This window comes from Maniola jurtina, chromosome 2, assembly GCF_905333055.1.
Source record: "Maniola jurtina chromosome 2, ilManJurt1.1, whole genome shotgun sequence".
NCBI classification, from domain to species: Eukaryota; Metazoa; Arthropoda; class Insecta; order Lepidoptera; family Nymphalidae; genus Maniola; species Maniola jurtina.
In genome coordinates, this window is record NC_060030.1 from 14,569,169 (window position 1) to 14,589,837 (window position 20,669).

At 34.6% G+C, this 20,669-nt stretch overlaps 2 protein-coding genes and 1 non-coding gene across 5 annotated transcripts in view; all 3 read left to right on the forward strand.

The window, feature by feature from the left end:
• The window catches only part of LOC123871599 (syndecan), a 310,798-nt gene extending 305,654 nt beyond the window's left edge, over positions 1–5,144 (forward strand). For 2 of the 3 annotated variants that reach the window (XM_045915500.1, XM_045915491.1), the window contains exons 3-5: positions 2,235–2,353; positions 2,749–2,875; positions 3,293–5,144. In XM_045915500.1, the coding sequence (XP_045771456.1) occupies positions 2,235–2,353; positions 2,749–2,875; positions 3,293–3,465 (419 nt within the window). In that variant the 3' untranslated portion in view covers positions 3,466–5,144. Of the gene's footprint in view, positions 1–490; positions 917–2,234; positions 2,354–2,748; positions 2,876–3,292 lie in introns of those variants that run through there. The other variant, XM_045915510.1, reaches the window with a different exon arrangement.
• Positions 5,145–11,639: 6,495 nt separating this feature from the next.
• Positions 11,640–11,719, forward strand: Trnal-uag. The gene has a single exon. It is a non-coding gene; the product is annotated as a tRNA-Leu (tRNA).
• A 3,669-nt stretch (positions 11,720–15,388) lies between these two features.
• Positions 15,389–17,160, forward strand: LOC123871537 (fibroin heavy chain-like). Its single transcript, XM_045915392.1, has 2 exons — positions 15,389–15,462; positions 15,690–17,160. Exons 1-2 carry the CDS (start codon positions 15,393–15,395, stop codon positions 17,075–17,077), a joined length of 1,458 nt encoding a protein of 485 aa, XP_045771348.1. The 5' UTR covers positions 15,389–15,392; the 3' UTR covers positions 17,078–17,160.
• The last annotated feature ends 3,509 nt before the right edge of the window (positions 17,161–20,669 follow it).

Here is a 20,669-nt window from a genome sequence, read left to right on the forward strand (position 1 = left end):
AATATTACTTGTGCAATCATAATCTGTGATATTTTTAAACTTATCTATTAATTTCAATTCATGTCAATTTTATGGTTTAACTTTAAATGATTGTCCAGAAAGTAAATTGTAATAATTTAAAACTCTGAAGGCATATGATTACACATTTAACTTTATGATATTATTCAAATAACCATATTTTTAATTTCCTCTATTAGGCTTATTCGTATTACTTTTTATTAGTATACATATTTCAATACCATATTACTTTATCGTACTAACTGCGTCTCTAAATTTGCATAAGTTTTTATTTTTGTCTTAAGAGGTATTTATCTTTCTATTTAACTGAGTCACCATCATAAACTTATTTTATTTACTTCTGTTAAGTAAATAGTTATCAATAAGCTTTATTCTTTCCTCAAATCAATTAAATAAAAGACTAATTAAATACATCCCTATTTAGTAGCATCATATATTATCATGATAGTTAAATTTTATTACACGATACAATAGCTAATCAATATACTAATATATCTTAAGAATGCCATTGAGTTTATTGTAATTAGAGCTATATTCAATTAGGACACTAGACAATACTATGTCTATGTAGGTAATAATTTATTCATTTCTTAGAATTCCATCGTCGTGTACACAAAGTTTTCGTCTCGTTGTTGTATGGACGCGCTGCTGTAACGTCGCAACCTTGATTTGTGTATTTAATTATTTATTATCAGCAGTACCTACTTTGCTTGCAAACGTAATTATGTTTGTTAATCCCGCAATAGTTTCCTGAACATTCGTCTTGACGGTTATTTGCTCGAGCTGTTCTTCATTCTTGTTGTTTACTGTCTAAAAATGTGAAATAACTATTACTGCATAAATTATTTATTAAAAGATATAAATGACAATCATAGTTCTATTGGTTTCAAGGAATCCGGTAAGTTTCGATGTGAACAATTAGCATATTCTTTTATGCATGAGATCATTAGTATGTCATCCCAACAGTTTTCGCGACAACTAGAAGTAAAATTGAAATAAAACTATTCAAAAATTGCAATTAGATTAAAAAATTTGATTTCATTTATATTTTAGCTGAAATATTCTCAAATAATTGTTTCTACATTTTTGAATTTGGGAAATAATAATAAGTCAAAGTTCAAAAATTTGTATATAATATTATTATACCTAATGTTATAGTTATATATATTAAGTATATATTTTTCTAACGATGTAGGTAAAAACCAACGATTAACCTAAAACCGCACTAGATGATTCATAACATAGGTGAATCATATTTTATTAAAAACAATACTATAAACGAAAAAATTAAATATAAGAATAGTTTCATTTCAAAGATGACGTTAATTGGTATTCTATCATTCTATTTTTCAAGCCCAATTTTTCATACTTATTCCAATCCAGTTTTGCATGTTCTTCAAATACATATTTCTCTCCATTTGTCATTGTATCACTTTTTTTCTTATATTTATAATCGTCTTGCTATTTCTACTTCCTTACATTTATCAAACCTATTTATTAAATCAAAATTATCTGGTATTAAAAAGTCTTCGTCATCTGATTAACACACCTTATAATTATACGATATTAACTACTCTTCGTTATCTAACTAACACACCTTTACTAATTAGACAATTATAGTCTTTCCTTTCACTCGAAACTGACTTTCTTTTACTGAATCAGTTTTAAAGACCTCATTAATTTCATGAACTTTACTTAACTTAACATCAGTAATAATTATAAGCAAAACTTCCAATTGTTATTTAAATTGTTAGACGATGGATTGTTGACTATCAATTATTTTGAAATCCCATAATAAACTTAATGAATTAATAAGTTATTTAAAAAATATCTTTAAAATTGCGTGTCTACAGAAACCTTGATAGAAACAACTTCGTATTAAAGCGCCTTTGTGTTAGAAATTATCAGTCATACCTAACTTTTTTACACCTCTCTATTTATGTATATAGAAGGTTCTTAACCTATTCGAGATTATAAGCGCACATCTGCATCGCATGGAAGGTATAAAAAATAAAATAGGTAGATTAAACAAAATCTAATCATCCTACTATAAGAAATAACAGCTATAACTCCTTGCTAGTAAATAATGTATGACTAGATCACATAAACTGAGGAAACCTAGCTAGAAATAAAATCACATAAACTGAGGAGCAATTAGGAACCTTTACACGATCATGTCCCAGTAGTTAAAGCACTAATCAACTTAATCATTCCAGCTCGTATATTGAAGCCTTCAGAGGGAGCACCAGACATACGCGGTCCAGGGGAGGAACCGCCTCGACCAGACCAGACTGATATCAGTATATCAGGGGAAGAAATTAACCCACCTGTTATTGTAAGTGGAATTTTGTTTCTTGTTTCTCTTCCTGTATCTTCTTTTCTAATTTTGTTGTGGATTGTTGATACGACCAATATTAAGGTGGCAAATAGAGGAATTATTTTGAACATCAGATGGTAAGGCACTAAAAGACTCTTGGAGCAGAAGAATTACTTCATGAATAATTTAATGAAGTTTTTATAAATATTCTGCTGCTTTTTCGCTGCGCCCGCGCCGCTCGCGATGTCTATAAAGAGTAAACGTCGCTCTCGGGGCTATTGTCGAACTAATGACAGGTCACCAGGGTATTGATTGCACCTGGGCCCTACATGGGCTAGAGTCGACTCTAGTAACACTGAAACCAAAAACAAAAAATGCGAATCCTAGTACATAGATTTTTTTCTCAATTCCAGGATCAGGAGCAATCGGGTTCGAATATAGAACCAAAGTCGCAGCCTGCGGACAACGGCGTGTTCATCATGAACGCCAAGCCGGAAGACCGCGCCACCAGCTTCTTCGCGCAACCTGGCATACTTGCCGGTCAGTATCCTATATCCATCCTTCTACTATGCGCGAGCCTTCTATAACCAAGAAGACTACTGTCCTGCCGTATTAGGAACTAGCCGATAGCCGCGACTTCGTCCGCATGGATTTAGGTTTATGGATAAAAGTAATCTATGCCCTCTTCAACTGTCTTTAACTAAATCTATGAAATCGCTCCAGTCCGTTGCTCCGTTGCGGCGTGATTCAAGGATAAACCAACAAACAAACACACTTTCGCATCATGACTACCCATATTATGTTGTATGCCGACAGGCAACTATAAACTATTTTCTCCTAACTTTCCCTCTTATGAAATACGGGAGAGCTGTTGAAGGGACCTGCTAAAGGTATATTTCTCGAGTAACGTGACCGAGTGAGAGCTGAAACATTGATAAGATTTTTTTCTTATTCCAGCTGTGATCGGCGGAGCGGTAGTAGGACTGCTCTGCGCGATCCTGGTGGTGATGTTCATCGTGTACCGCATGCGCAAGAAGGACGAGGGCTCGTACGCGCTGGACGAGCCCAAGCGCAGCCCCGCCGCCGCCTCCTACGGCAAGGGCCACAACAACCGCGAGTTCTATGCGTGAGAACACACCGAACAAACTCTGCCACAAGTCTATTAAGTTCACACACCATACAGTTCGATAGATTGCGTTGAGTGTATCTTTTTGTTTAACTCCGCCACGGAAGTTGTGAAGCGTTACTGCTATCACGATTGTGATTGGCTGAAAATATGGCAGCACAACATGCATTTAAGCCAGTCGGCCAATCAGAGGTGATTACGATCGTATGTAGATGTCAAAGTAGGCGCTATATCTAAGTGTGTGGCTAAAATTATGGCAGCAAAACACCCATTTGAGCCAGTTGGCAAATCAGAGATGATTACGATCGTACGTAGCTGTCAAACTAGGCCATATATCTAAGTGTGTGGCTGAAATTACGGCAGCACAACATGCATTTAGGTCCGTTAGCCAATCAAAGATGGTTACGATCGCATGCAGCTGTCAAACTAGGCGGTATCTCTAAGTATGCATTATCGCAAGCATTGGCTGAATTTATGGTATACAGGTTAACCAATAAAAGGTGAATGTGCGTCGTCGCACTGTAGCAGTCAAATCAGGCGTTACGTATGCATTCTAGCGAGCATTGGCTGAACTTACCTATAGCATTCTTGCTGCACACGTGCATTTAAGCGCCAGTTAGCCAATCAGAGGTGATTGATCACACTGTGGTTGTCAAACCACCAATGGCAGTAGGTTTAAGGCTGAGGTCTATTGAGCGTGCTTTGACTTTGCTCAGATTTCAGTTTCAGTTAAAATGAGACACACGATATAACGCTGTTTCGTTTTAACAGTGTCTTAAGAATGAGCAAAGTCAAAGTTCTCTGTTCTCAGCCTTAAAACCATGGTGTTTAAGCCAGTTAGCCAATCAAAGGTGATTGTGATTGTCACATTTTAGCTATCGAATCACGACGGTAGGTCTACGCATTCCCGCGAGCATGCCTTCCAGAAGATGTTGCAAAAGTCGTGACAAGAGACCACACCAGAGTTAGCCGTCTACGCTTGTCATCCACTCAGTTGCCTGCAACGCCTTCTTCGACTCTGACCAAAATACTGACTTTGAAAGGGACGCATCGTTGATAAGACAAGGAAAGGGCACTGTTACATTTTTGCCTCGTGGAGACAGTGTATGCAGGGCAAATGGTCTTTGAAGTTAAAGATAAACCTCAATGTTGTGAATAGCTTTCTGCATACGTATTGGCAGCTTTACCTTATCCAGTGACGAGTTTGATTTTTCAAAAACATACACTCAAAGCTTAGATCTTGCAAGAAAACAGTTGTTATGAAGAAGAATTCGAGGATTAATATTTAACATTTTTTATTATTTAACACCAGCAGCGCAAGCACAATTAGTGTGGAAACACTTTCTCACGATTTTTTATCGACATAATAATATTATCGTTGCAAAAGGCGCGAGAGAGATGAGACGCTGAAAGCTGTTATTGGTTAGAAAAATAGTAATCCATTGATTGCTTGAAAATGTTCTATTGTAAATGCTCGAATATTTTAGTAAACAAATGTTTTCGTGCAAGACTTCGTACGAAACCGTTTTATCTGAAAAATGTTACGATAAATGTCAAAATTCTAACGGCCATGAAAAAAAAGTATAGCGGCCATTTTGAAATTGACGTAACGTTCTTTACTTTGACGAATACCGTCAATTTTAACATTCCCATATTGTGGCTAAATTTGTTCCGGAACGAAATCAATAAATAAAAATATATCAACATGTTAACAGTACTGATTGTATTTCTCATGTACAAGCGATGTACTATGATGTTGTATGTTCGACATACGTATGTATGATAATAATTTATATGCATTGAATATCAAAATAATTATCAATTCTCAAGACCAAATTTTGTAATGGGGTGAAGTAAATGAAGTGTCTAAGTGTATTCTTCTGCTATATCGAGACCAATGTGTTTTGAGTGTTGAAGTACCTATCACTTCTATAGTTGAATCTGAATGGGAGATCTTGTAAAATGATTTTCTGTAAAAAAATAAATGTGCCATCCGCTTTCTTCGATTGTATATTTGCCAATCATGTTAGTTTTATTCTCATCGCATAGATTATAATTATATCATAACAGATAGTCTATGGATACGTCCATGTCTTCATTGTCTATACCTATCTTATTGTGTAAAAGCTAATATTACGTACCTACCTATGTTCCTCGTTCTAATACTGGTAAAAAACTTCTAATCGTGCAGCAAAACATGCGAGAGCAGTAAATAGGTAGGTTACTGTAAACGTGTTGACGTTTAAAAGCCTGAGCCGTAGGCGTCCATTTGTGAGAAAACTAGAGTAGATACTCACATACTAAAAGATAAACATTTCTCGCGCCAAATACTTCGAGATTTTGGCGATAAAGGACCGTCAATACTTGGCATGATTTATGCCTGATTTAAAGTATCGGACGAAGTTAAAAAACTTGTAATTTTATCCACTGCATCACTTGAATCTTTCATTAAAAAATCTTCTGTTTTGAAGTAAATTGAACTTATAGAAATTTAAAAAACTGAAAAAAAAGGCTTAAAGGCCCTTACGTTTAATATGGCAGCTGCAACAGTAGCAGATCTTGTGAAATTCACAATATTAATATAAGAAAGAATACAAGTGCGCAAAGTAAAATAATAATAATTAAATTAAACAAACATGGTTAAGCACTACTTTTACAACGTTTTAAATTTTAATAATAATATATAACATAACTACCTAAAAAGCATGTATAACTTACAAAATATTGTATTTTAAAATGTAAATTTTATTTTCAGTAATAAAAGACTTATATTATTATTATTATTATTATCTATATAACTAACTCTCACGCCCGGTTACAAAATAGATATATATATAAAAGCCAAAGAGAATATAATATACTTACATACATAAAAATAAATAAACCTACATACACATTTACATAAATACATATTTGTACCGGGCGGAGGATTACGCCCCGGCAGGGGAGACCAAACGGCCGGGGGTCAGGGCGACAGGTTGAGAAAGCGGCGGACTATCCTAGCCGAGTCTAGCAAGACCGCTTTTTGCATCCTGCATTTATTATTATTATTATTATTATATAACATAACTATTATTATATACATATTCCATATATTAGTAACAAATATAAGGAGAGGAAAGGATAGGTATATAATATAAGCTTTTACCTTGTTTCCAGAATTAGTGGACATTGAAATTTTATTCTACAGAATACGACGTATAGGATCATTTTATCGAATCAAATACCTACTATCTAATATTAACTCTTTAGTTAAATTTCAATAATCTTTACTAATTTAATGCAGATGTATGTATGGTATTATGTAATAATGGCCTTATGAAAAAAAAAATTGCAAATCGATCCAGAAACCTCGAAAAAATCGGTGTACTTACATTAAAAAAAACGGGCCGTATTGAGAACCAGCTCCTTTTTGGAAGTCAGTTGTAAAAATATAAAAGACCGCATTTTGTTAGCTAGGTCCCTTTACTAAAAAAATTGTAAACCCGGTTTTACTACTTAATTCTTTTGGATCGTCAACCTAGCAATATTATTATTAAGTATTATTTTCAACATTTCATGTGTAAACGATGATAAATAATAATAATAATAATCAGTAGGTATTAAGTATAGTATAGGTAGGCATTTATATTTTTTTTAGTATATAAATGTAATCCAATCTAAAGTTTTTTTTATTTTACAGTAAAAATATAAAAATATACTAATATTTAAAAAAACCTACATATTTATTTTTATTTGAGTATACAAACGCGCTCGTGAATAATTTGCAAGAGACCTTACAGTACATAAGTACCACATACTGACTGGCTTAATAGTGAAGATTAATGAAACTTAGCTCTGTGTTCCTTTAGCGTGTAAGACTTTATTATTTTTCTATAATAATAATTGTAACTAATTTGGGGTTTTATTTTTTACTTATTTTTATATAATGTAAGTAATTTTACTGATAGGACAATTATAATAATTGTCAGTTGGGCTATGAAACAATTATTCTGTTTTTCGTGTTTATTTTGGTTTTATTTTAAAACTAATATATTATTATTTTCAGCTAGGCAACGAATTTTTATTCCAATGTTTATGTTTTTGATTAGATAATTTACTTATGTCTCTCTTAATAATAATTAATTGTGCTCAGTTTTTCTGCAATATTTTTACACTTAAAATAAATTATGTTGAATAAAATATGGCAATTTAAGTCAATTAATTTATTTAAATTATATTAATTAATGGTCATGTACGAAATGATTGTTAATATTAATATTATTGTGTATGAATTTTCATAGATAATAAATACTTAATATAAAAAGTAATGTACTAGTAATTTAGGTGAATATATACCTACCTATAATAATTATAAAGTAATTTTTTATCATGACTGTGTAAAATATTTGTCAATATCAGAGCACGATACCTTTGAAAGAGAGCGTTTATCAATAGTTTAGAAATAAATTATTCAATTTTCAGTATTTCTCAAAACTATCCACATTTTATGATAATAATGAGCGTTCACACTTAACGTTATGTCAGCCGCCGACCGTGCGCACGCTCACCATAGAATACACGGTGTAAAACACATGTATGACGCTCATGTGAGCCTCTAAACTCAGATTGCATTTTCGTTATACTATGCTGAGAATATGCTGTACCTAGCTACGGAACCAATCTTCCTCCGCGATGGCATATTGGCGTAGAGTTGGTGACTACGCGTGGCGTATTGTCAGTTTGGTGTGAAAGAAAAGTTGAATATGTATGGAACAACAGTAACACTCGATGACGTTAGGTGTGAATGCTCGCTAATGGCTATAGCATGCTTTGAATATTTTGAGTAAGTATCACTCACGATAGTTTGAATTCTAATAAGTATATCAATCAGACTTAAGTACCTACTGCAGCTGTAAGCTGAAGTTATGGAAGCTGAACATGTAAATGACGTATTATAAGTTAAATAAGAAAGGCCTATCTATTAGTTGATTTTTTTTTAAATAATATTGAATGTTTTAAAATAAAATCATGAATTATGATAGCGGTCTTAAATGCAGGTAGTTTTTGAAAAATATTGTAAAAATACATTCCCCTGGGAAACATATACCTATGAGCCTATGACATAAAATAAAACTAAAATAAAATAAACTAGCTTCGACGCTCACTTAGTCTAAGAAATTGTACATTGTAATTGTAAATTCTTTTAGATCTAAATTAACTAATTTATACGTTAATACAATACCTAACCAAATAATAAAACTCATTCAAATATTAATGCCTTGACTACTCCTGCTAACTTCAGACATATTAACTTTTCATAATGCCATTTGTAAATGATATCAGACAATTGATTTGTTAACGTTAACTCGAGTGATTGGTTTTCATTCCGTGTTCATTTTTGATTCATTTTGTGTTCAGACGTTTCATTTCGAGTGACGGGTGCCGAATGACAATCAAATTAACAAAAAATTAACCTTCTGATATCACTATAGGTGTATGCATGAAGTTAGGACGAGCTCTCATATTACCATTTGATCTTTTTAATTTCATGCCAACTATATTTAGTACTTTTTAGCATTTATAACACGTTGAAATAAGAATGTTATAACTTAGAAGTGAAGCATAGCAAGGATATACAATAAAGTCCTTTCCATGTTTATTATATAGGTACATTCTTAATTTAATCGGGGTATACGTACTCGTATATCGGATTATATGTATATTGTGCAGTTGCTTAAGACCGCGCTCACTACATGTGTTATATAAAAAAAATCAGTCGTGCGAACCCGTACGATAAGGCACGAACAATCGAAGTGTGAGCACTCCTATAAGTACTTCTTCAAGTACCTACTATGGGAATTCTTCGATTGCGAATTTGCCTTTCCGTACGTGTTCGCACGATCAAATTTCGTACGAAAACTCATGCAAAATGAGCGTGGCCTGAATTGTGCAGTTATAAACAAAATCTATTACTTAACATAAAAACAACAAGTACCTACTTCGATTTTCGAGTACCTATAACGTTTAATTCATTAAAAATACCTTTATATTTTTTTCTGAAGGCATATTATATTGTAGATATAAATTAAACAATATGATATAATATAAATAATATCATCTTTAATTGATTAGTGCGCGTTTTGTATTTGTAAACTGTTGATGATAATAAAGTTAATAATTTTAATCTGTTAATTTAATACCTAATATTGTTAATGCATTTACGTGCTGCAAGTAAACAAGCATAAATAATGGATAATTGCTTGCATTTAACGCCACGCAATTCATTAATAACACCGTAACTAACAATAAAACGTAATGCGTGAGAACATTAATTTAATTTATATAGTTAATACTTAGGTAAGTCTTTGTCCTTCGCAGACTCGTGAATCTTATTAAATTAATTTTCAATTGTAGCAATTTGTTGCAGCTACAATTTAACAAAAATCAATTTCAAAGTTTCAATTTTCACGTTAATTAATACATGCGATTTTTAAATTAAATATAATATGCCTAAATTTTAGAAAAACTATGACTTACGAAAGCAGCTTTTTAAGTGATATATTTTACTGTTTAATCTTAACAAAATAAGGTATCTATGATACTATTAATTATTTGAATCCAGCTTCTAATTTCTTGTAAACAGGACTTATTTAACTTTAGATACCTACCTAACTTTTAAACTATTAATTAAAAATAACTATAACGCGGATAATTTTAAAAGTACTAGAATCCAGGGCCGTAAAGTTAAGAAAAAATGTATAACATCTAATTTTAAAAATCAGCCCAAGACTGTAACCGCGGACTGTTGATGTTTGTTATCCTTTGCCTTAATTAAAAAAAAATTGTACCTACTTATATAAACCGAATTCAAAGTCAAATGCCCCGTTCATATTTTAAAGAAAAGGTATTTTGAGTGAAATAAGTCCTTATCTGTCATGATTTTTTTTTACCTTCTAATATTTTTACTTATTTTTATAGTAAGGTTTAGAGTTAGGGTAGGCATAAATATATCGATGTCCACCTTGTAAATAATGCTCCTTTACACTTAGGTAAATATACAGGTCATTATGAACAACTGTCTTTTATTTCCTCAATGCGACTACTTTAATTTAGAGCAATAACAGATGAATCTACCATCAGACTATTACCGCTGCATAATGGATTGACGAGGTTATTTTTTTATTCCATTACAAGTTATCAATTCCAGTTTCAGTCCAATATCAATTCCATTACAAGTTGCAATCTCACCTGGTGGTAAGTGGTATGCAGTCTAATTTTTGGCAGACTTCGCACACCTTTGATTATTGAGATCTCTCAAGTCTCAGGCACGCAGGTTTCCTCACTATGCTTTTCTTCATCATCAAATTAAGAGATACTTAATTGCTTAAAACGCACATGACAACTCCGAAAAGTTTGAGGTATCAAACCCCCGATCCCCCGAATAAAAGTCCAACATCTTAACCACTACAATAATATATTAGCTGCACTCATTTCACCGCAGAAGTGTTTAAAATTAAGTACCTACCTTGTACCTACCTGATTTTAAGTACGTACCTATCTATTGTATTTTTTTAATTCAAAATTACAAAAAGTACAATATTTACACATAATTCAATATAGATTCATTTTATTTTTATATCACATTCAAAATATTTCGAGTGAAGGATGCGGAATGAAAAATAGAAATGAACAAAAAATGAACCATCTAACTATATGTAGTCATTATGGTCGTAAAAAAAATTTGTTCAACGAACTAAACTGGGAAATACTGAATCCGAGTGAAATACTGAACTCAACAATTTAATTTAAAAATCGAAGGAGGCAAATCCATAGACTATTATAGTGGACCACAACAGAGAATAGCACCAAAAGAAAGACCCTTTCTCCTAACCTCGAGCAAGCCTCGAGCTAATCTACTACCCCGTAAGCGTAACTTTTTTAACTTTTGTTCTTTAGACCAAGACTTAGTGGATTTTAGTTCACAGTTTTTTCGCTTGGGACGCTGTCTGTACCTCATTGTATATTGAAGGAACTCGTTTTCTAGATTTGTTCTTCGAAACCAGTCAATTCTCTACCTAGTGCTCTTACCATCAATACTCGTTTTTCATAGGAACAAAAAAAATGTACCGACCTAGCTAAATGTACGCGTTAAATGTAAGTATATTATAATAGGGAATTTCAACATGCATTGCAACAGGCAGCGTGGCCGAGTGGTCTAAGGCGCTGGTTTTAGGCACCAGTCCGAAAGGGCGTGGGTTCGAATCCCACCGCTGTCAAATACTTTTGCATTTTTTTCTTTTTTTTTTTTTTAAATTGATTACAATAATTTTGTTCTTAATTTTTTTGGTACTTCAAAATATACTTCAAAAACACGGCCTGAAAAATAAAAGCATTGACCTTACTTCAAATTTTTAAGACTTATTGCTTAGGTGTTAAGTTTTATTTTAGAATGAATATTTTTGTTCTCATTTTAAAAATAATTTTGATTATTAATTTTTGCTTTATGTGTATAAGTGTGTATATAAATGTATATGAACATCTGGCGACGTCATTTTGTTCGTGATCTGTCATACCTGCAATTCTATATCAATGATGATTACTTAGATAGTACAGTTTATTTTCTGTAAGGAAAAATTCGGACCTCTAAAGTTGGTCACCAATCCAAGTATTGACTTAGATCAATGTACCCGCCTGCTAAGCTCTACAACTAGGCTAAAGCTAGGTAAAGTTGGTAAATCTACATAATTAAGAATATTATATTATACGTAAGTAGGTAGTAGGTATCCTAATTTTCTATATTGATATATTATTATTTTAAATCCAATCAGTACGTTAGTAGGCGAGACCGTTGTACCGAAACATTGTGATTAATCGCCGTCGCAAACTTGATCTCGGATCAGAGTCCGCTCGCGGAACTATTAACATAAATAAGACATAGATTAGTTACAGCGGAGAGGTTGATCGGGCTATAATTTATTGAAATTGACCTTCTGAAAATTTTGCTACGGGTTGAAACAGATGTGCGAATTTAAATCTAAGGTTGTGGACACACACAATGCGCGATGGAACATGCTTGATACGGCTCGTAAAAATTGTTAATCAAGTACTGTTTGGAGAAATAGGTATCTTTTTACCGTAATCTATTTAATATATACCTACGAATTTCTTCTTCTTCGTCGTAACACTCTTGGCAGAGCGGTCGTGGTCGTCGCGAGGTGATGTTTTTGGGGACAGATGTTATACGCCTCACGAGCATTCGTCACTTTTCCCTGCTGGCCGAGAGCCTGATACACTCGTGCACGGCACCGCCCACAGCGGGCTAAATTTGGTCGTTCCATCCATAGGTGACCTTCCTCGCCCTCTGGTACTTTCCACCTTGCTCTGCACTACAAGACGGTCAACGGAGTCACATATATGTACGAATATGATAGTTATATAATATCTTTTGGTATGCAATGCGCTAGTAGGCATCGTGCATCGTGCGTCTCTGCAGTGTAAATCGTACACGTGTACGCGCGAGTATAGTGTGACGTCCTGTTACGTATGTCATCATGCGTTACGCATAAAATTGCAATAGCGTTTTGTATGTGCTCTAGTCTTACAATAATCGTAATTCGTATGTCAATGTACCAAGCCTTAAGCCTTAAACTATGACCTACTACACCCGACAAAACTACAGTTTACGCTTCGAAGATTTATTTTAACAACATATTATTACTTGAACGTGTAATTATAATAATGAACAACTAGTAATTATTGCTGTGTACTATAAATAACAGTTCGATTCCGGCTGAGAGTAGGTAAGCGGCGAGAGATGAGAGCGGTTCTACGCAGCTATGTACCAATCTACAGACACTAGGTACCGGAAAAGAAGTGATGGAAAACATTTTGCGACTAACTTCTCAGCCACCAATAAGTTTGAAAATGGACGCTAGAGCTCTAGTGTTAGAAATGTGTTAGAATGACAACCGCTCACTGGACGCAAAAGGATCGGCCGCCCACCTCACGGTGGTGATAATTTATATAATGATCATATTCGTGTGGCACACTTATGCACATGCGTTAGGTGTGTGTTGCGTGTTTATAGAAAAAGGTCATAACTGCGACAGGTTTTGATGCAATAGTTTCGCGGACTATCCAGAAGACAGCTGAATTACAATTCCGCTGCCTTCTCGATATTGTACGCTCGACAATCTAACTTATCTTCTCTAACTAATCTTCTCGGCAATCTAAATTAAACTCTGTCGAGATACGGCCTTGAGGTCAAGCTAAGGAGGCTTGGTGGCTTCATTGGTACTTGGTGGTAAATTGGTTGAGGTGTCATATTCAGTGGGTAGGGTGTTACCATCGATTTTAATTTCACAAAGTTCTGCTTGTAGCGCTGGGTATAAAAATGTCTGAGCAATCTTTAGCTTTAAACAAGATACCCGTAGGCCGTAAGTGAACTGTACAACGTTTTAGCGATCCAAAGCTCAATTTCTATCAAGATTGGTGAGATGTAAAATCTACTGCTAAGGTTACTAGACACAATTTGTATACCAATATATTTGGCTATATATTCAGAGGCTGCAGATAATGATGAAAACTATGAAAACGTTGAAATAAACCTTAACCCGCCGAATAGAATAGTCTCTACGTCAAAGTTAGTCTACATTTTTTATTGGGGATCATAAAAAACATTCACGGCGACAATCAATTTGGACTTGCACTTGACAGACAGGACAGTTTTTGCGATCGTTAGAAAGAAAAAGTTTGCTGAAATCATGCAACCGTTGACAGAGAAAGTGTACTAAATTAGAATATTCAAATTGATCATGTATCTAAGTGTACTGGAAAGAAATCCTATTAATTACCTACATTTATATGCAACATAACCGATTTTGAAAAAAAAAAATCATAAATCTTGAAGGCTCTTTCTACCCCTTAAATCCTTCTTTGTTGTTCATAAACGCCGTGTTTTGAACTTTTTCGTAGTGTTATATATAAATGGTTCCTTCCATTAAATTCTAAGGATTCGTCAGCTAAACTTTTATTAAAGTTAGGTATAGATTTCCATTTTTTACGACGTATCTAGGTCATAGGTGTCTAATTCCTGATTTCGCTATCTCTCAAATTCTAACGTTATTTTCGAAATCCGTATTTTTTGTTTTTCATGACAGTAGAATCCATTTAATTTGCAGTTTTATATCTCGTTTTAGCAATTTCTCCACATGACATCCGACCAAATTATTTAAAAACATAAATTATAAATTTAATGTAGATAAAATGCGTTAATAAAAAACGAATAAATCAAACTTTAAAAAATGTGGCTTAATCTACAGCTTCTTTTCTTGTTAAGTATATATTAATTAGTTAAAAACAAATGTCCCACGCTTGATTAATAATTTATATATTTTATGCACTAGGATTATCAAAAACCTGATTTAAACTATCCTTTTAGTCAAATAAGACTCGTAAAACATTATATGTTCTCGTGAAACATAAAACTGACATTATTATGGATCAAAGTAGTTAATTTACTTAATTTATCTATTTTTTTCTATCGGAAATAAACGGTAGAATTATTATAATTAGGTATAATGCTTGTTGCGAATCAGAGAAAACTGATGACTTTTATTGACGAGTAAACTATTCCTACAAATACAATTAAAAAACAGGTGTGGATGATTTATTACATTGAGTCCTGCATCCAAAATACATAAAACTTCAACTGTTCAATTCAATTCGCTCATACATAGACAATTTTTGACAATCGCTAAGCAGGAATAGGAAGGAATAAATAATGAACATGATAAATTAACTCACCAATATTATCTACGAATAAATGTTTCTTAGATAAAATTGACATCAGTAGGTCACTTCAGGTGAATGCTGCAGTGTTGGTATATAAGCTCGGAGAAATGCTCTCTCCACATCCATTCAGTTTAGAGCTTTCAAATCTTTCACATCATGGCCACCAATTTGATCGTAGCCTTGGCATGCTTCGCCCTTTGCAATGCCAGTCCTGTATTTTTAAAGAGTAAGTTGAATATTTTTGTCCATTCCTCTAACAATTAAAATATAGGTAATATATTTAGGTAGCCTAGCACCAACCTTTTTAATGTCTTTAAGTTTTTCTAACCATGTCCCTTTCCTGTTAATTTCGCAATAAACTTGCTAAAATGACAACGTTACATTAAACTTAGCTTAACTTATTTTTAACTTAACTTAATTCCGAATATTTACAAAAATTAAAATTACTTTCAGGTTACATATTCCGTACCGGACGCGGTTATTCGGTCGGTCAAGGTTACACTAACAATGCCGGCGGTCGGGCGACAGGTTCAGCAACTATTAATGGGGGTGTTCTTCAGGCATATGGAACCGCAACCAATGATGGATACAGTCAACTAGGAAAGAACGCTTTTGGCGTTCCCGGGGAGGCTGTAGCTAAGGCGGAAGTATACAATGGACCGGGGGGTCCTGCCAACGGAGAAGCTAAAGCTGAGGCACAAAACACACCAACCTATTACGCCCTGCCTGAGCCAGCGACCATCATCTCTTACAATCAAAAGTTTGAAACGCCTGCTGAAATAAGATACGAATATCCTGGAACCATCGCACAATCATCTGCTGTTATAAACGATAATTCTGAGTCGTCTATCACTTCTGCTCGGGCCGAAGGTCCTGGTTCAGCGGAGTCTACTGCTAAGACCCAAGGTGTTGGTACATATGGAATCACCTCATCGAATGCTAAAACTTTCGGATCTGGTTTTGGGACTGCCTCTTCCAACGTCAACAATGGCTACGGAGCTGTTAATACCGCAGCAAAAACACATGGATATGGATCGGCTTCTTCAAAATCAGAAAGTGCTCTAGGTTTGACATCGGCTGCCACTAAAACAAATGGTGGTTACGCAAGTTCATCTGCCAACAATGTTCTGGATTCCGCGGTTGTATCAGCTACTTCTCAAGGTATTGCCTCATCTAAGGCTGACATCAACGCTGTTCAAGGAGTGATTATTAGCCCTGTAGAAACTAGCAACCTGCAGAGAACTGGCTGGCGATTCGGAACAGCCTATAACGTTCCAACTCCAGGACAAGCCCAAGTTTCCAGCCAAGCCAACGGAGGTTCTGCCAAGTCGACCGCTCACACAGACGGCGTTGTGACTACCGCTGATGCGCAAGGCTACGGGTCTGCCAACGCCAATGCTAATTTACACGGTGCATCCGTCAACTCAGCAGCCAACTCCAACGGCATTCGTTATGGAGCTACAAAATATGCTGCCGGCAATGGATATGGATCTGCTCACTCAACTGTTAACAATGGTTTAGGCAACATTAAATCTTCAGCCAACTCTAACGGATATGGGAATGCCAATTCACATGCTGATGTCAACGAACAAGGCTCTCTTTTATCGGTTTCAAACTCCAACGGCCAAGGAACCGCTGCCTCAAGTGCGAATTCTGCACCATCTTATGCCTTCCGAGGACTTCCATACTCCTTCAACCCACAAACAAGCGTGAACACTCAGACGTCTGGTCAAGGATCAGCTTCCGCTAGGACTCAGGGTCTGAACTCTGGATACAGGACGGTTAACTCTGCTGCTAACTCTTTTGGACATGGAACCGCACAAGCCAATGCTAGAGCCTAAATTGAGTGTGCCTAAGTCACAAATAACATCAAGACGACTTTCAAGTTTCAAATCACACAAATGCCTTAACTTGTCTTGATGTATTTGCAAAAAAAAAACTAAAATTATTTAAGTATTTATTGAATTAATTTATTTTATTTTGTAAGTTAATTTATTTTTACGTATTAAGGAAAATGAATAAAGGAGACGTTTCTAAAAACACATTTTTATTTTGTAACTGATTATTATTACTCCACACAATCCAATCTTGAATTTAGTTCTGAGAACGACAAAATTGTTAAATAGGTTGCACCAAAGGCCGTTAAAGTTACCTAATTTTTATCAACGGTTACACTTTGATCACCTATAAGAAATAGTCCAAAATTACCTCCATTTGGTCGGAAGGTAACTTGACTAAACCTGATTTTAAACATTTGGAAACGCGAAGCTTAGTTAGCTTAGTTTCTAGAATATGTCAGCAAAATTTTATGGACTTTGGTTGCTTAATATTCAAATGAAATTAGAACTACGATTGTATGAAACGTGTGACGGAGAGAGCCCTCTTAAGTGATTCGTCCAACCTAAATTGCAATCCATATGTATCCCCAGATTTTGAACGGAATCACAATATGGGATGACAATACCATTGTACTCGATGGGCGGAAGCGTGAACCAGTCAATTTTTGAGATAAGATTCCGACTGCCAATAATTATAGCCTGAGATTTGATCTATTACAAATTAATAAAATTTGATTTGTTAATATAGCTACTTTATTTAATCAAAAATTCGTATTCAGAACTACTTAGGAGTCAGATCCACCACCCACGCAAATTTTTAGTTTATGACATTTCTGGTTTAGTTAAATATTTATGTGGTTTTCCCAAACATTTTGTATGCTTAGTAATAATAATAAATAAGAAAAAATAAAAAAGATATACCTACCTGAGAATCTTTACATTATGAGTGTCTTACAGACATATTTATACCTAGATATCGGTTGTAACCTCCGAAACTATAATGATCCGGTTCTGAAAATTCATTTACACGTAACCTATGCTATAAAGCGCGGACGAAGTCACGGCATTGTCAGCGTAACTTCATCCAACTTCGGAATACTAAGTCTTACCTAAGTACGTTCATATAAATTCGAAATTTAAAAAATTGGAAAAAAAATTATTGTTTTGTTAAACGTGATAAATTTGACAACTTTCTCACTTCATGTTTACGATCTATGGTCAATAAATTCGCATATCTCACTTTAATTTGTATAGATATGTACCTATTTCTGTATTTTAGCAAACGCGTTTGGCCTTAATAGACCCGACTGGAAAATTGACCCTAGGAGAGTGAACAGAAGATTCTTATTGTACGGACTACCACCTCAAATAATACTCTCTCACCGCTCTCTCTGTTTGGCTCTATCATTTGTATGGGAATATGTAACAGAGAGAGTGCTATATTAACCTATCCGCCGCATTTCTTGCTGGTTCTGCTCAGTAGGAAATTCATTCCGAACCAGTGGTAGATGCATTTGACGATTAAAAGTAGGTAGGTACTTGTAAAAGTTTATTTGAATAAAAAATATTTCCATTCTATTCCACCCCATTCTCCTGGTAAGAAAGCTTATGGTCAGCGGGCAATGGAGAAAGAGGTTGAGTAAGTGTAGCTTCACGTGACCAAATGAGGATATCCGTAGGAGAACCAGAGTAACCAACAAAACTCAATATGTCATGAACCTGAAGTGAATATTGAACTAGTAGACTGTAGACATAAGACTCCTGGTGGTACCTAAGAGTAAGAACAAGTAGGCATTAGGGTCCCAAGGTGCCGAAATATTGACCCCACATTAAAAAATCCAATGTTGAGACCCTTACTTGGTGGACTGACTAAGGACTGCTAGATATACAAGTACCTAAGTGATACAAGCAGCAAGCATGTGTTTTGTGAAAAGTCTTTGTCTAGGACTAGGTCCAGCAGTGGACTTGTAAACAGAAGATAACTTCCAATATTCGTATTAATATTAAACTCTCAAAAGTAACACTAACAAACCTAGGAACCAACAAGCGTAGGACTTAACAAATAAAAAACTGGAAAGGAGAAAAGAAATTAAAACTACTGTTAATTAGCAAAATTGTGATTGATTTGTTTATGGTAACCGAACTTAGGTACCTTTCAATTATATGACAAATTCTATTCATTATATTGAAGAAAGACTTTCACTGTTTATTTATAGATAACATTGTATTAGAAGTGACATAGAAAGCAGTTGACAAATCTAGGAAAAAAAACCCGTCAATCGGCAGGCCATTAGTATACCGTAGAAGAAAATAAATTAAAAAAACTGGTATGTATACCTACCTAATTTAATTTTTAACCCCCGACCCAAAAAGAGGGGTGTTATAAGTTTGACGTGTGTATCTGTGTATCTGTCTGTGGCATCGTAGCGCCTAAACGAATGAACCGATTTTAATTTAGTTTTTTTTGTTTGAAAGGTGGCTTGATCGAGAGTGTTCTTAGCTATAATCTAAAAAAATTGGTTCAGCCGTTTAAAAGTTATCAGCTATTTTCTAGTTTTCTTGTAGAAAAGAAGGTTAGATAACCCTTAGGTTCATAATATTCAAATGTCAATTGATAAATGTCAAGCTGTCAAGATGGACGTTGCCTAGATATAAATAATTATTTATTTGATAATGATTTGTCGGGGGTGTTGATAATTTTTAATTTACTTACACTTGTAATAGTCATAAATAATCGTTTAACAAACAAAAAGTTAGCACAGGTGGTTAGCTGGGCGATATATGTATCTCTCAATGAAACTGCACTTTGAAAATGAAACAAAGCGCGCGAAACAAGGGCAAGTTTATATTGAACTTGTGCAGTCGGCGACACGATTTATCGATCTATTTGGTGCTAAAGCAACTAGCAAGTAGTAGGTGCAATAGCAACCGCCGAGTTTCTTGCTGGTTCTTCTCCGTAAGAACGGCATTCCGATCCAGTGAAAAATTATTCAGACGATTCAAAAGCACTTGTCGAAGTTTATTCGGTTCTGAATAAAAAATTCTGTTCTATTCTACAAAACGAGACTAAGCGGCGGCGGGGGTATTCAGCCACGCAGTTGGTTCGTCAAGCTGTAACCGTGGGTGTCCCCAAATAATAATTAATCAATATTTGATATTTACTGCATTATCATTAGGTAGGTACAATCCATACTAATATTATAAATGCGAAAGTGTGTGTCTATCTGTCTGTCTGCTACGTTTTCACGGCCCAACCGCTAGACCTATTTTAATGAAATTCAGTACAGACTTGGGATACATCCCGGGGAAGGACATAGGCTACTTTTTATCCCGGAAAATCAAAGAGTTCCCACGGGATTAAAAAAAAATCGAAATGCACGTGGGCATCCCCTAGTAAATAATATGTCTGAAACGCTGTAAACACAAAGTCCAAAAGAACTACTCTCATAAGATTACATTAAAATTACATATATCATATTATAACAGGCTTTTTTAGTGCCACAAAAAACGTCCGATGCAGCAAAACACTTGTACAGGATAGCCCGTAGAAATATAAGACTTAGAGGTAATAGTTAATAGTATGTACATATAGTTT